Here is a 15,025-nt window from a genome sequence, read left to right as displayed (position 1 = left end):
CACTTTCCTACGTATATATTTAATCGTCATCTAAAGCATGCATTTATTGCTTGCTTTTTTCTTTAATCTCCTCATCTTATCTAAACTACAAGCTCACTTCTATTATTAAATAGTCTTCGAAATGAAGTTTGCATACTAACAAGTAATGTATGATTGAATAAGGCGACAATTAGTTATTATTTAATGAATGAATAACAATTGATTTGAAGTTCAATAACAATTGAACTTCTATTAGAAGAAAAAGAGTTTTATTATTGTTAAATAAATACTATAAATTAAAGTAGATTTTGTAATGTTAATGCATTGTACGAAAAATATTGTTAAAATTGTATATAATATAGAGAGGGAATCCATTAAATTTATAAAGTTGGATGGATTGTAAATATCCTTAAAAATCCTAATCTTTAAAAAAACATAAAACAGAAAGTGTAACATCAATACCAATTTGTATAAAAGACATGATTTGAAACGTTAATAAGTAAGAACCCGTTAAAACATTATTATCTGGTGGGTGGCAGGTCCCCGTCAAACTTCGCACCATTGTCCACCACGTCCACTCCCGTCACCTTTTCCGATAAACATTCAATCCCCGTGCCGGTGTCCCGAATAGTCTTCCTACCTTCAACTGCCTACACCAACTCTTAAATTAACAATCTCAAAATCCAAACACTTGCACAAAGAAAAATGGTTTTTAGCAAGCTCGCTACTGCGCTAACAGTGATCTTCTTCGTCTCCATCGTAGCTCTCATCTGCGAACTCCTGTACGTTCTATGGCGCCACCGTTCCTTCCGCTGTCACTCCTCCCCTCCCCCTCCTATCCACCTCGACGACCAAAACCCTGATAATTTCCCCACCGCTGATGCTGCAACTAAGGAGCTGCTGCTTTACTTCTTCTGCTTAAAACCACATATACCGGAAGACTCATCTGGACGACCCAACAAGAACACAGATGCATCATCGCCGAACGACGAGGTGATTGACGTTTTTAAGTTGTTAGAAGCAAATGGACCCTCGAGGTTTCTTTGCACGATCAAAGAGGAAGACAAAGAAGATGTCGAATCAACGTCTGACGTTGACTTTGCAAACAGATCGACGACAAAGAGTTCGTGTCTGCAGACGGGTGTTCAGTTAGCTCGGGAACCAGTGTCGGTGGAGGAGGAGGTGGCTGTGACGGCTGACGGAGATGATGGAAGTATGAAGACGGAGTTCTCTACGCCGTGTGATTCACCGTTGTTTTTTACACCGGCGGGATCTCCGTCACGAGATGTTATAGATTTGGAGTTCGTTATTTCCGTTCATGCAACCGGAAACGTGGATGAAAGATGATCGGTAGCCGTATATGTGTATATATAAAGCATGGAACTTTATGTGTATCTCATGTTGTAGTGTTGGCTTCTTTATGTCTATCTTTGAAGCTTGAATTTGCTGTTGATGTATTGTGATCCACCGGAGGAGATACTCTCCGGCTAAGGTATCCGACGTTTTGGTCATGCTTGCTATAAATTTAAGTCAACAACCGAACTAGATCCTCTTTTGTTTCCTAGTCCATAGTCCCTACAGCGTATGCTCCTACATGATATCAAAACAAATTTTATTTTCAAACTAGAAAAGATTCATCGGGGTTGCCGGGGTCGGAAGGTATTATTTTGTAAAGTAAAGTAGCATGTTGGTTGCTTTTTGTCCGTTAATGTGAGGGTAATTTGGTCTTTTCAGGTAGTAGGGACTGAATTTGTCACCATGGGTAAACCATATGGACCATTTATGTAATTTTGGCGGTGGTGGTGGTGGTGGTGGTGGTGATGGCAGATGGTGGGTGGGTTTATGGTATTGGGTGGGTATTTTCTAATAAATAAAACATTAATTTAAAACCAAAAAGAGAATGTTAAATCTGATAAACCACATGGATCAATCGTATAATTTTGTCTAACAATAATAATAATAATGATAAGGGACCATTTTTGCCAACAGACAAAATACTAATAATATGTAATAAAAGGCGAGGGTTATGAAAAATTCAAACCAAAGTGAAAGGGTTGTTTGTGAACAAAAGCATAAAGATGAAGGGTCAATGTTGTAAGCTGGAGAAGCAAAATTGACAAAAAAAAAAAGTTAAAATCTTTCATAACTTTAATATATATATAATAATATCTCAATTTTTTTTTTGGTTTTTAAATCGACAATAATGTCTGGTTTATTATTATATTTAATGTAAAATTCAAATTTAAGACAACATAAATAGTGTTTCAAAAGCATGATTATTAGATTAACTTGGTAAAATCCCACATGTTAGATTTTTAAAAATAATTATGTTTTTACTATTAATGTTACATTGATAATTTTTATATTAATTTAATATAATACATTAGATTTTTATATGGTAAAATAATGTGTATTTTTAGCAAACCCCATAAAAATTATTACGTTGAAAGATCACCAAGAGTTCTTTCATACAAAACATTTCTAATCAAAATTGTTAAAATCATGATCTTAGTCCTAGAATCATACAATTCTACAATATCATCTAGGTAAATAGATTATGATCATGCTATGATCGTTTTTTGGGTGGGATCGGAGGTAATATCATAAGATCAATTGTAAGATTGTTATTGTTATTATTATGATTTTAAAATTAATAATATTTTGGCTTTAACTATTGACTAACAAAGTAAATCCAATACAAACACTACAAAACTTCTTTTGCATTGTTTATTGTTAAACGATTTATTTGAGATGTATTTTCAGGCTTTAAAATATTTATTGTGAACTCATAGATTAATATGTTTTAACTACTTTTGGTATAATTTTATGATATCGATTCGATATTACGATCATGATTTTGCAAAGCGGAAAATGATCATTTATATATATTATCACGATCTTAACAAACTTGTGCCAAGGAATAATGAGGTGTATCATCCTCGGCAAGATCAGTTCGGGTATGCCAAACCCGAACATTAGCTGAAGGAAGAAGCACTAAGGCCGGTACCAAGAGCAACATTGCGCTAAACCGAAGAGGATTCATCTGAACCGCTCGAATGGTCATATGAATCGTGCAACGTGTCCAATGAAATCAAATCAAATAAATAATGGTAATGACACTAACCAGTCTGTAATAGACCAACGGATCATAACAACACATACGTTCTAGGCAACAAGACTAATGGCATTTCGTAAGTACTACTTTTGTACCCTTGGCCCTGTATGCATATATGGCAACTAGACTGGCACATGCTCGACTCACCCATGTCGCCACTTCCCCATGAATAACGACATAAAAGCAGACTAAAACTAATGAGAAAGGTATGCAAATTCGATCTGATTCACTGTTCATGTCGAATCGTTCTCTATCTCGCTTCTAACTTGAGCATCAGAGCGCTCTCCCAGGAAGAATTCCTAGTGAACGTTTAATGTTTTGTTGTGCTCTTCAGGTTCAGTTCGTCCTTATCGTGACATCCATTTGGGATTCAGGTCTCGAAGAATCTGAGGCGCATCAAGTGGAGCCATCTGTGAGACCACAGAATATATGGTCATCGTCGGTAATCCCACTGATAACGTAATGAGCGGAGGATGAGAGATTCAAGTGAAGTGGAGCAGGCAAAAGAGTACCATAAGGCCTTCGGGGGGCTGAATTTCAGGTTGTTGTTCACAAAAGATATAAACAATACTCTGATCCCCGTCGGATTAAATGGGCCTAGAGTCAAGCCTTAAGATGACACATGGGATCCAGACGACCATGTGTCGAACTTTCATTGGGCAATCAAGTTGATGCCTATGGATCCCAAGCTCTGGAGATTATACTTCGCATGAACTCTCGACTGTCGGCTCGGTATCAACTAGCTAGCCTTCCTCCCAGAAGCATTAAAAGTTTTGAAGAACTGTGCACGAAGTTCTACAATAGCTTTAATACAACAATGGAGATTTCAACAACAAGGTTATACTATACTCGCTTGCCGACAAGGAGAGGGGGAATCCAACAAATCTTACATCAGGAGATTCAACGAAATCAGTCGTAGAATGCCAATTAGAGATGAACCCATGGTTATCACTACATTCACGTATGATCTACTAGAAGGTGAGTTATTCAGAAAGTTGGTAAGAAGAGAATGGGCCAACGTTGAAGAGATGATAAAGAAGGTTAACAGGTTCCCTAGGCAGTAAGATGAGAGAATGGAGAAGATGCGGATGGAAAAAAGAGGGTTTTTGGTGCCTGAAGGAAAAGAAAGATGTGTTCCATAAAGCCAACATTCGACGCTGGTCAACCATTATGGAAGGAAACAAAGGAGCAACTGAAGAAACCGTAGGACGTATAACAGGTATGCACGTTATCGACAGGAGGTGTACGATGTTCAATCCCAGCGTGATAAAAAAAGAGAATTATATGGAAGATGAAATAAGAGATACCCATGAGGCCCGAACCAATACTGCGATTTCCACAATAAATTGGGACATGCCACAACATATTGGAAAAGTTTAAAAAAAAAGAGAAAAGAATAAACTCGACAGGCCGAAATAGGCATTGGCAAATCAGAAGGAGAATGTGGCGTATGATGTTGAAGTACCGGTGCTTTGATCAAATGACAGAATGATGATAATAAAGAAAAGAAGGTGGATGAGTCTGGAATTCGCTCATAACAGTCAGGTACCACCAGATCACGAAGGAACATAGCCGCTTATCGTCAAAATGTCGATAAGGAAAACTCTGATCCATAGGGTATATGTTGACAATGGGAGCTAGGTAAACATTTTATACGAACATTGTTTGGCATGTTTGACAGAAGAAGCGACGGGCTTCATCATGCCTAAACATCATCGGTAGTAGGGTTAGTAGGCCAATCGGTATGGTCGGAGGGAAAGATATCTCTCCCATTCAAGTTAGCAGACTACGAGAGTGGTTTGATGAAAACTATCATGTAAGATTTCATCATAATCAAGGCACCATCCCCGTATAACATGCTCCTTGGAAGGACATGACTGTGGCAACTTCAAGCGGTTCCTTCGACAATTCATGGCCTGCTGAAATTCCCATCGTACCACGATGATATCACCATGAGTAGCATACTTATACGACCTTTTGAACGAATTCGTGCAACATAACATGGGCTAGACTTGTCAAATCCCCTGAAGGAGAGGAATGTCTTGGTAGAAGAAGAAAAAGTGGTGATTAACGTGGAGTACGAAGAGCAGGAGATGAGGATCGGCTCAGACCTACCAGACCCCCTAAAGGAAGGATTAAAGACTCTCCTAAAACCGCACATCGTTGTGTTTGCATGGAAACCCGAAGACATGACGGGTATCCCAAGAACCATAATTGAGCACATGTTAAACATTAATCTGGAGTTCATACCTACAAAGCAAAATAAGCGAATGATGGCTAAATAACAAAGCGAGATAATCAATAAAGAAGTAGAAGACTTGGTCCAAGTGGGGATAGTACGAGAAACCCAGTTCCCAAAATGGATCGTAAATCCTGTCTTGGTGAAGAAGAGCGATGGGACCATGAGAATGTGTGTGGACTTCACCAATATCATTGGGAGGGTACAAATGAAAATCAAATCTAGATGCTTACAAAGGCTATCACCAAGTTTAAATGGCTGAAGATAACGAAGACAAAACGGCCTGCCACACAGAAGGTGACCTTTTTTTATAAAAAAATGTCTTTCAGACTAAGGAATACAAGAGAAACTTATCAAAGGCTGGTCGAAAAAGTTTTTGAGCAACATATAGGGAGAAAAGGTCTCTGAAGGATTGTAACACATTCAATATAACACCATTTTCTATAACATTTCAGCTTTGATATCTCATCTCTGAAGGATTGTAACACATTCAATATAACACCAAAAAAAAACAAAATTATAGTCTAAAATCATCTATAAACTCTAATTTACACGTTGGAAAAAACGCATATCAATCCGACTTAAAACGAATGGAATATGTTTGTTTAAATAATTTCACATAATACAAAAGCTTAAATTTCTTACTGAAAAGGTGAAATATTTCAGCTTTGAAATCTCATCTTTGAAGGATTGTAATTCATTGAATATAACACCAGAAACAACAAAATTATAGTCTAAAATCATCAACAAACTATAAATTACAAGTTGGTAAAAACCGCATGTCAATTCGACTTAAAGCGAATGAGATATGTTTGTTTAAAGAATTTCACAGAATACAAAAGCTTAAATTTCTTGCTGAAAAGTTAAAATATTTCAGCTTTGATATCTCATGTTTGAAGGACTGTAACTCTATGAATATAACACCAAAAACAATAAAATCATAGTCTAAAATCATCTACACACTCTAAATTACATGTTGGAAACACCGCATGTCAATCCTACTTAAAACGAATGAGATATGCTTGTTTAAAGAATTTCACAGAATACAAAAGCTTAAATTTCTTGTTGAAATATCTCAGCTTAGATATCTCATATTTAAAGGATTGTAACTCATTGAATATATAACACCAAAAACAAGAAATTTATAGACTAAAATTATCTACAAACTCTAAATTACACGTTGGAAAAAACCGCATGTCAATCCGACTTAAAACGAATGTGATATGCATGTTTAAAGAATTTCACAGAATATAATTTTTTTTAAATAGGCCGATCCAAAACTGGTTTTTACCCGGAACCGGCCGGACCAGACCGGTAAAATAACGAGACCAGTTTTGCTCAAATCCTAGAACCGAGAACCGGCCTGGAGGTCTAAATAAACGGTCAGGTCCGGTCTCGTCCGGTCCACGGGTCCAAATGTTGACCCCTACTTTTGGCCAACCATGTCGAGTGACACGAACTCAACTATTAGACCATGCAGTATGGATCGCCCTGTGTACTCGCACAGAGTCAGCCCGGATGAGTTGACTCGGTTGGGTTGACTCAGTTGACTTAGTGGGTTTGACCAGTTGAATTTGACCAAGTTTGACCTGAGGGTATTTTGGGATTTTGATGGAAATGGTCATTGGTGGGATTAGGTGTCGGTTAGAGAGTTGGGATTCGGAGTCGAGACCTCATCAGCTTCTATTTAGTTTGTGAGGTGAGTTTTCCTCATTGTATTTTTGGGTCGAAGGCACCAAGGCTGGCCTATTGGATTGATATATTGGTTTATCGCATGTTGGTATGCAGTAGTGATCTGTTAGATCCTTATCCTGGTAGATGGGATGATGTTATGTTTCGTGATCTATAAGATCTGTCTGATTGTCTGTTGACTGGTTATATGTATGCTTATCTGTTATATATATGTCGACATGGTTTATGTTTGTGGTTGGGTTGAGACGGACCAATGTAGACTGAAGTCCAAAAAGACCCAGGGCGTCCCGGATAGACTGCAGGCCGGTGAGGCGTACCAGTCAAGCCGAAGGCCCGGAGAACGATCCAAATAGGCTGAAGGCCCGGTGAGGCGTACCAGTCATGCTGAAGGTTCTGTGAGCGTAGAAGAAATACTGTAGGCCGGTGGGGCATTCCATTCATGCTGAAGGCTCTGTATGCATGTTGTATCTATTATGATTATGTTATATATTAATACTTTAGGGGATCTCACTAAGCGTTGGCTTACAATTTTGGATTATGTTTCAGGTACTTCGGATGATCGCGGGAAGTCGAAGGCGTGACCATACACATCCTCATGTTTTGACTTATGATTTTGGGAGACTCTGATGTTGAACATGTTTTGAAAACTATGTTTGTAAACAATTTGTGAAATTGGTTGGTTCTAAAAGGTTTAAATTTATCATGATTTTTATGAGTGTTACAAGTTGGTATCAGAGCCTTGGTTTGAGTGAATTGGAGGAACACTCGTGTGAATCCAGTCTCAAACTAAGGAAAATATTTTAAAAATGATATTCAAATTGTTTTCAAAATAATCAAAGATGATGTGATGTGTACGATCAGCCGGAGCCAGTAAGTAGAACCCAAATTACCACATTGTTATTTGATTTTGTGATATGTTAGAACAACATGCTAGTGATAGGCTAGGGATCTTCAGGAATTGCATGATAGAATTGCCTGATTATATGATGCCTGATAGCTTAGGGTTCTTCCTTATATGAAATTGACATCGTTACTATAGTTGCTTAGTGTATGCATCATGGTTATACATAACTAAGATTCTATAGCCTGAGAATGTTTGGTTTGACCTTATTTCCTGTTCTTGTTTGATGAAGGGCTTAGGGTAGGATCAGATATTCGAATGTCTATAGGGTCCAATGTTATGTATGATTAGCATACACGAGTGCTGCAGGATTGTTGGAAGTTTCATGGATGAGTTGTGTAGGGTCAGCCGGCTAGTTTCGTGATGTTTAGCCTTCCTCTAGAGAGTGAGGATTGAGTGTATGCATACGCTAGTGTGTATTGTTAGGGTTGTTGTGATGATCATCTGAGACAAATACGGGTAGGTGTGGAAGGTAGTATGGACCCGTACTACTGAAAGCACAGTACTCGTACGCATAACAGGGAAGTCACAACCCCTAGGTTGTAGTTCAGCCGAGTCCAACGGGTCCGGGTATTCCCGGGTTTTAGAACTGGATTTGTAAAAGAACTGGAACCGGTTTAGTGAGCCAAGGAACCGAAAATTTAAGGGTTATCAATAAATACGCCTATTGATTCAATTCTCAAAAATTTCTTATTTTATTCCATTTTTTTTCTGCATTGTTGCTGAGTTTTTAGTTAGTTTTAAGCTGTCATATCTACTTCATTATGAGTTTTTTCGGGTTTAATTTTTAAATTTTTTTTTAATTGTTATTCACTATCTAGCAATAGTTATAGACTTCAGAAACATCTTATTTGTATGTGTATTAAGTCACTTATAGCCCTTCAAAAAATGAGATATCAATTATGTTATTTTATTTTATTTATTTATTTATTTTCTGTTACAGCATTGTTGCTGAATTTTTAGTTAGCTTTAAACTGTCATATCAGCTTCATTGTAAGTCCGTTCGGGCCGTTTTTTTTATTAAATTGTAGTTTACAATTTGGCAATAGTTATAGACTCTAGAAACACCGTATTTTCATTTGTATCGAGTCACTTACAGCTTTCTAAAAATGAGATATCAGTTTTGTTTTGCTTTTGTTACAACATTGTTTCTAAATTTTTAGTTTACTTTAAACTGGCATATCTACTTCGTTATAAGTCCGTTCTGATTGATTTTTTTTTTGAAAATTGTAGTTCATTATTTGGCAATAGTTATAGACTCCAGAACACCTTATTTAGATATGTATTGAGTCACGTACAACCCTTCAAAAATGATATATCAAAACTTTTTTTATAACATTTTTTGATAGATCGTTCTTTTGCACGAGATGTGCTAAGCCCTGTGAGTGAAGATTTTGTAACTGGTCGAGTAATGGTCTCCTTTCTTGTTATTAACAAGTATTCGGGGTTACAACATTTTTTTTCTTTGTTCCAAAATTCCAGGTTTTCGGGTCTAATACACGAATCCGGTTCCAATTATCAATTTCCGGTTCCAGCCGGTTACATGCCCACTATACCCGGTTTGATACCCGGAACCGGTTACCGTATATCGGTCCGGTTCTCGGTACTTATAATCCGTCAATTTCGGGTTCCGAGTTTTCCGGATCCGGATAAACCGGTCCGGTTTTAGACACACTTTCTTCCCTACAGTCGACCAATAACATTGGCCTTACTCCTTTTTCTTATAAGAGAACGAGGTTCAATTCTTGGCAATCTTATGTTCAATTTTTTTTTTTACAATTTAACAAATTTCCAATTTTTTTTCCTTTTCTTTCTTTTTATCTCACCCTCACCCACCTTAATTTTGATTAATAAATTTTGCTTATATATAAAAAAAAGTTAATATTTAGGGGCTTATTTTTATTTTGTATACAGAACCCTTAAAAATCAATAGACAAGGGAAGTCACAACCCCTAGGTTGTAGTTCAGCCGAGTCCAACGGGTCCGGGTATTCCCGGGTTTTAGAACTGGATTTGTAAAAGAACTGGAACCGGTTTAGTGAGCCAAGGAACCGAAAATTTAAGGGTTATCAATAAATACGCCTATTGATTCAATTCTCAAAAATTTCTTATTTTATTCCATTTTTTTTCTGCATTGTTGCTGAGTTTTTAGTTAGTTTTAAGCTGTCATATCTACTTCATTATGAGTTTTTTCGGGTTTAATTTTTAAATTTTTTTTTAATTGTTATTCACTATCTAGCAATAGTTATAGACTTCAGAAACATCTTATTTGTATGTGTATTAAGTCACTTATAGCCCTTCAAAAAATGAGATATCAATTATGTTATTTTATTTTATTTATTTATTTATTTTCTGTTACAGCATTGTTGCTGAATTTTTAGTTAGCTTTAAACTGTCATATCAGCTTCATTGTAAGTCCGTTCGGGCCGTTTTTTTTATTAAATTGTAGTTTACAATTTGGCAATAGTTATAGACTCTAGAAACACCGTATTTTCATTTGTATCGAGTCACTTACAGCTTTCTAAAAATGAGATATCAGTTTTGTTTTGCTTTTGTTACAACATTGTTTCTAAATTTTTAGTTTACTTTAAACTGGCATATCTACTTCGTTATAAGTCCGTTCTGATTGATTTTTTTTTTGAAAATTGTAGTTCATTATTTGGCAATAGTTATAGACTCCAGAACACCTTATTTAGATATGTATTGAGTCACGTACAACCCTTCAAAAATGATATATCAAAACTTTTTTTATAACATTTTTTGATAGATCGTTCTTTTGCACGAGATGTGCTAAGCCCTGTGAGTGAAGATTTTGTAACTGGTCGAGTAATGGTCTCCTTTCTTGTTATTAACAAGTATTCGGGGTTACAACATTTTTTTTCTTTGTTCCAAAATTCCAGGTTTTCGGGTCTAATACACGAATCCGGTTCCAATTATCAATTTCCGGTTCCAGCCGGTTACATGCCCACTATACCCGGTTTGATACCCGGAACCGGTTACCGTATATCGGTCCGGTTCTCGGTACTTATAATCCGTCAATTTCGGGTTCCGAGTTTTCCGGATCCGGATAAACCGGTCCGGTTTTAGACACACTTTCTTCCCTACAGTCGACCAATAACATTGGCCTTACTCCTTTTTCTTATAAGAGAACGAGGTTCAATTCTTGGCAATCTTATGTTCAATTTTTTTTTTTACAATTTAACAAATTTCCAATTTTTTTTCCTTTTCTTTCTTTTTATCTCACCCTCACCCACCTTAATTTTGATTAATAAATTTTGCTTATATATAAAAAAAAGTTAATATTTAGGGGCTTATTTTTATTTTGTATACAGAACCCTTAAAAATCAATAGACATGCCCTATATATAATTTCTTAACTGTTAAGAAGGATTTTTTTTTTTTTTTTTTTTTTTAAGAAGGATTTTGATTTGCAAGAGACTATCACATATGTAGTATGCTTAGATCCAAATGAAGGAATCACTAAGTTTTGTCCATCAATTTGATATTTTTTAATGGATTACATGTCAAAACAGATGTCAATTAATTTGAAGATATAAAAAGGAAAGTTTGAAAATGCCGGCAAGCAAAACTCCCAAAGGAGCCGCACTTTCAATGGGGAAAGGACAACTCATTTGTTCAACTCTTTTATTCAAAAAGAACATAAGATAATCTCAGGTTGTTTTTCTTAGGCATTATTTTTTTCCAAATTTGGAGTATCCATTTCAACTTTAATCATGCTTCATATTTGAAATATTTCAGTGGAAAAATGTAGCGTTTCGTTTAAATTTGAACTTTGAAGGATCTTTTTTTCCATCAAAAGTCATTTTCAAATTTCAATAGTGTTAATTCCGAACTTATTATTTTATTCTAATATCATATTTACACCATTTCATCCCTATAACTTATTAGACATTTATTAATAGAATCAATAGATTTTTATACAAAAGTATCATTACAATTGGTTTAAATCAATTATTTTAACTTGGGAAGAAATATGAAATATATTTCAAATTATTAATTAAATATAAAACTTCAAGATCATTTCAAAGGTGAGGGAAAAATAAATAAATACCTACAGGAAAAAGTCATTATTTTCCATATAAAATATATGTAGAGTTAATATAAACTTATTCGTAAATATATATTTAGAGTCAACCACTTTGAATAATTCGAATTTGAAATTTTCAACCGTTGGAAGGTCATCAAGTGTACATAATACCTTATTGTAATAAACAATAAATCAAAAGTTATAACTTAAATCAAACTCCAAATATTTTAAATTATCAACTTTTAGCTTCTTTATCACTAAAATAAGGAAAGAAAAATATTTGTTTACATAAAATATATAAAATGTTCTATAGTTGGATTTTAATAATCGAAGTAGGTATTCAAATTTAAGACGACACAACAACTTTAATAATAAATATATATCAAATTTCACAATAAATAAAAATCTCTTTATTTATAAACAATAAGATCTAATGAATATACATAAAATATAAATAACAATAATAATAATAATCCATAATCATGAGCTGTAGGATCTAAAAAGAACCAATAATCCCGAAAAATTCAAAAAAAATGCATAATCAGAGTATACTCGATGAATCAGAAGAACAAAACACCCAATCGAAGAAAGATCAATGGGGAAGATGATGATGATGATGATGATGATGATCTACCAATCGAAATCACACTTCGTCCTTTGAAATCCCGGAGAAGAAACCACGCCGCCGGAAGTCACCGGAATCTTCAACTCGCATTCAAACTTCGGTTTGAATTTGGGTTTCGCCCACCCAACTTTCAACCTCAATCGAAGCCTCAACTTCAAATCGATGTTGTACACCCCATCGTTTCTCTCCCTATCATATTTAGATCTATCACCATTTCCTAGCACCACCACTTGTTCTCCGACGAACTCCGTGTTAACGTTATTCTCCCTTTTATGCCCCAAATAAAACCCATCTAAATTCCTGGAAGCAAACCTCTTATCATAGTACTCAGCGTTGGCTTCGATTTTATCGTAGTAAATCCCAATCCGTTTATTAGGGTTCCGGAACGTCATATTCACAGCGAGATTGTAGTAGAGAGTGTTGTTATCGGAGGAAAGGTTGAACTGGGTGAGAGTAGCGTCGTTGACATGGAACTTCGGGGCGTTGGGACGGAAGATTAACCAGAAGACGAGGACGGCGATCCCGAGGAGGACGAGGATGGTGATGAGGATTTGGAAGATGAGATTGAAGATGCAACCGCAGAGACAACTGCAGCACCATGAAAAGGGGTTGCAGCTTCCGCCGCCGCGGCCATGGCGGTTGTAGGATCGGGATTTTTTGGACGGAGGTGGGATTGATGGGCCGTAGTAAGCTCCGTTGAGGTGAGAATCAGAGGACATGATTGAGTTGCAGAGTGAGTTGTTTGTGAAGAATGGAAGGGATTAAAGGTATTTATATAGCATGGGGTTTATTTAATGACGCGTAGAGTAAAAACACGGCGTAGTGTCACCGGCGACTATTTTGGTTTGAGTTACGTACTTAGGTTTGTTTTAACATCACCTTCCTTCTAAACTTCCATCTCCTTGACTAGGTCTTTTTTTTTTTTTTTTTTTTTTTAAGAAAAACTCTTTAGTTTACACTATTAGTTTATGAGGTTGTTTTTTAAGTCAAATCTAGGATTTTTTTTTTCTTTTCCAAATATGTATGTCACACTCACCCATTACTCAATGTATAAGTGTTTGTGTATGATGATTGTTAGAGCAAATAATAATTTGTACCAAGCTGCAAAATTGATTTTGGTGGTTTGTTGTTTAGGTTAGACAAAATTACATAAATGGTCCTTTTAGTATGGCAAAATAGGCACATATAGTTCAACTTCAAGAAAATGGAGTAAGTCGGTCCTTGTGTTTTGTCAATATTACATAAAAGGCATCTCCGTCGGACTGTGTCAATAAATTGCCGTTAAAACCCCCTCACGCGAAGAACATGCAAAGGTAAAATCATCCATTAGTGAGTTTGGTTCCACTTCAATTATCTAAAGTATATACCCTATCTTACTCTATTTTTCACCTCTCTTTCTTCTCTTACGGTTATGAAAAAAAATTCTTTTCAATAGACGACAATGGTCGTTTGCTTCTGCGGTCGAGGCACTATAATTTTGACATCGTGGACGGACAACAACCCAAGTCGAATGTTTTGGGCATGTTTGAAATCTAGATCGAAGTGCTCATTCATTGGATAAAATATGTGCGACTGTCACGTGTCAACGTGAGAATGAATGATAAATTTTGAATGCTCTAGAAATATTCCCCAAGTATCAAACCATATCAAATCAAGTATCAAATACAAATATTCCCCAAGATCAGAACATCAAAAAATATCCCAAAATATATCTTCCAAGTATGTGTACGATCGCGCATTCGCCTTGCCCCGATCAGCTAAAGTTCCTGAATACATGAAACCAAACCGTAATCACGAAGCTTAGTGAGTTTCCCCAAAATACCAACACACAACATACATATACAAAAAAAGCATGTTGGGTCCATTCAGTTATCATACTGGAATACCCACAGGTCCACAACTATCAGACTGGATTACCTCCGGCCTAATCAGTCATCGGAATGGAATGCCAATATGCAACGGGTCCACTCATTCATCGAAATGGAATACCCTCGGGTCCACTCAGTTATCGGACAGGAATACCCTCGGTCTATTGGCTCACGCACATAGCAGTAGAGCCTCAACCCAAAACCATAACATGTCGCATATACATAACAGATAAACACATAACGAGTCAACAGAAAAACAAACAGATCTACAGATCACTACCGTATAGCAACATCTTATATATCAGGATACATATCTAACATATCACTGCAACATAACAACATCCTATATACCAGGACACAGATCTAACAGGTCACTATAACATAACAACATCCTATATACGAGGATACATAACCTAGTGGGTCGACATTGGTGCCTTCGACCCACAAGTACTGTTGGGTTTTGAGCATTCTAACACTTCCTAAGTGTACATGCAACCCTATTAAACCTTGGATCTATGTTTGTCTAAGATACATGCAAAATATTATTTTCCAAGGTTTAT

The 15,025-nt window shown here is 36.2% G+C and overlaps 1 protein-coding gene and 1 pseudogene across 1 annotated transcript; one reads left to right on the top strand and one right to left on the bottom strand.

Annotated features, from left to right (window-relative positions):
* Positions 1 to 684: 684 nt before the first annotated feature.
* LOC145157937 (uncharacterized) lies at positions 685 to 1,326 on the top strand. Its single transcript, XM_079076911.1, has one exon. The coding sequence runs from the start codon at positions 685 to 687 to the stop codon at positions 1,324 to 1,326; it is 642 nt and encodes a 213-aa protein (XP_078933037.1).
* An 11,033-nt stretch (positions 1,327 to 12,359) lies between these two features.
* LOC145159679 (NDR1/HIN1-like protein 3 pseudogene) lies at positions 12,360 to 13,364 on the bottom strand (annotated as a pseudogene).
* Positions 13,365 to 15,025: the final 1,661 nt, after the last annotated feature.

Source organism: Lactuca virosa, chromosome 2 (assembly GCF_052849685.1).
Source record: "Lactuca virosa cultivar CGN04683 chromosome 2, Lactuca_virosa_CGN04683_v6, whole genome shotgun sequence".
Classification (NCBI taxonomy): domain Eukaryota; kingdom Viridiplantae; phylum Streptophyta; class Magnoliopsida; order Asterales; family Asteraceae; genus Lactuca; species Lactuca virosa.
Note: the sequence above shows the minus strand (reverse complement) of the source record. Positions and strands in the feature narration are given on the sequence as shown.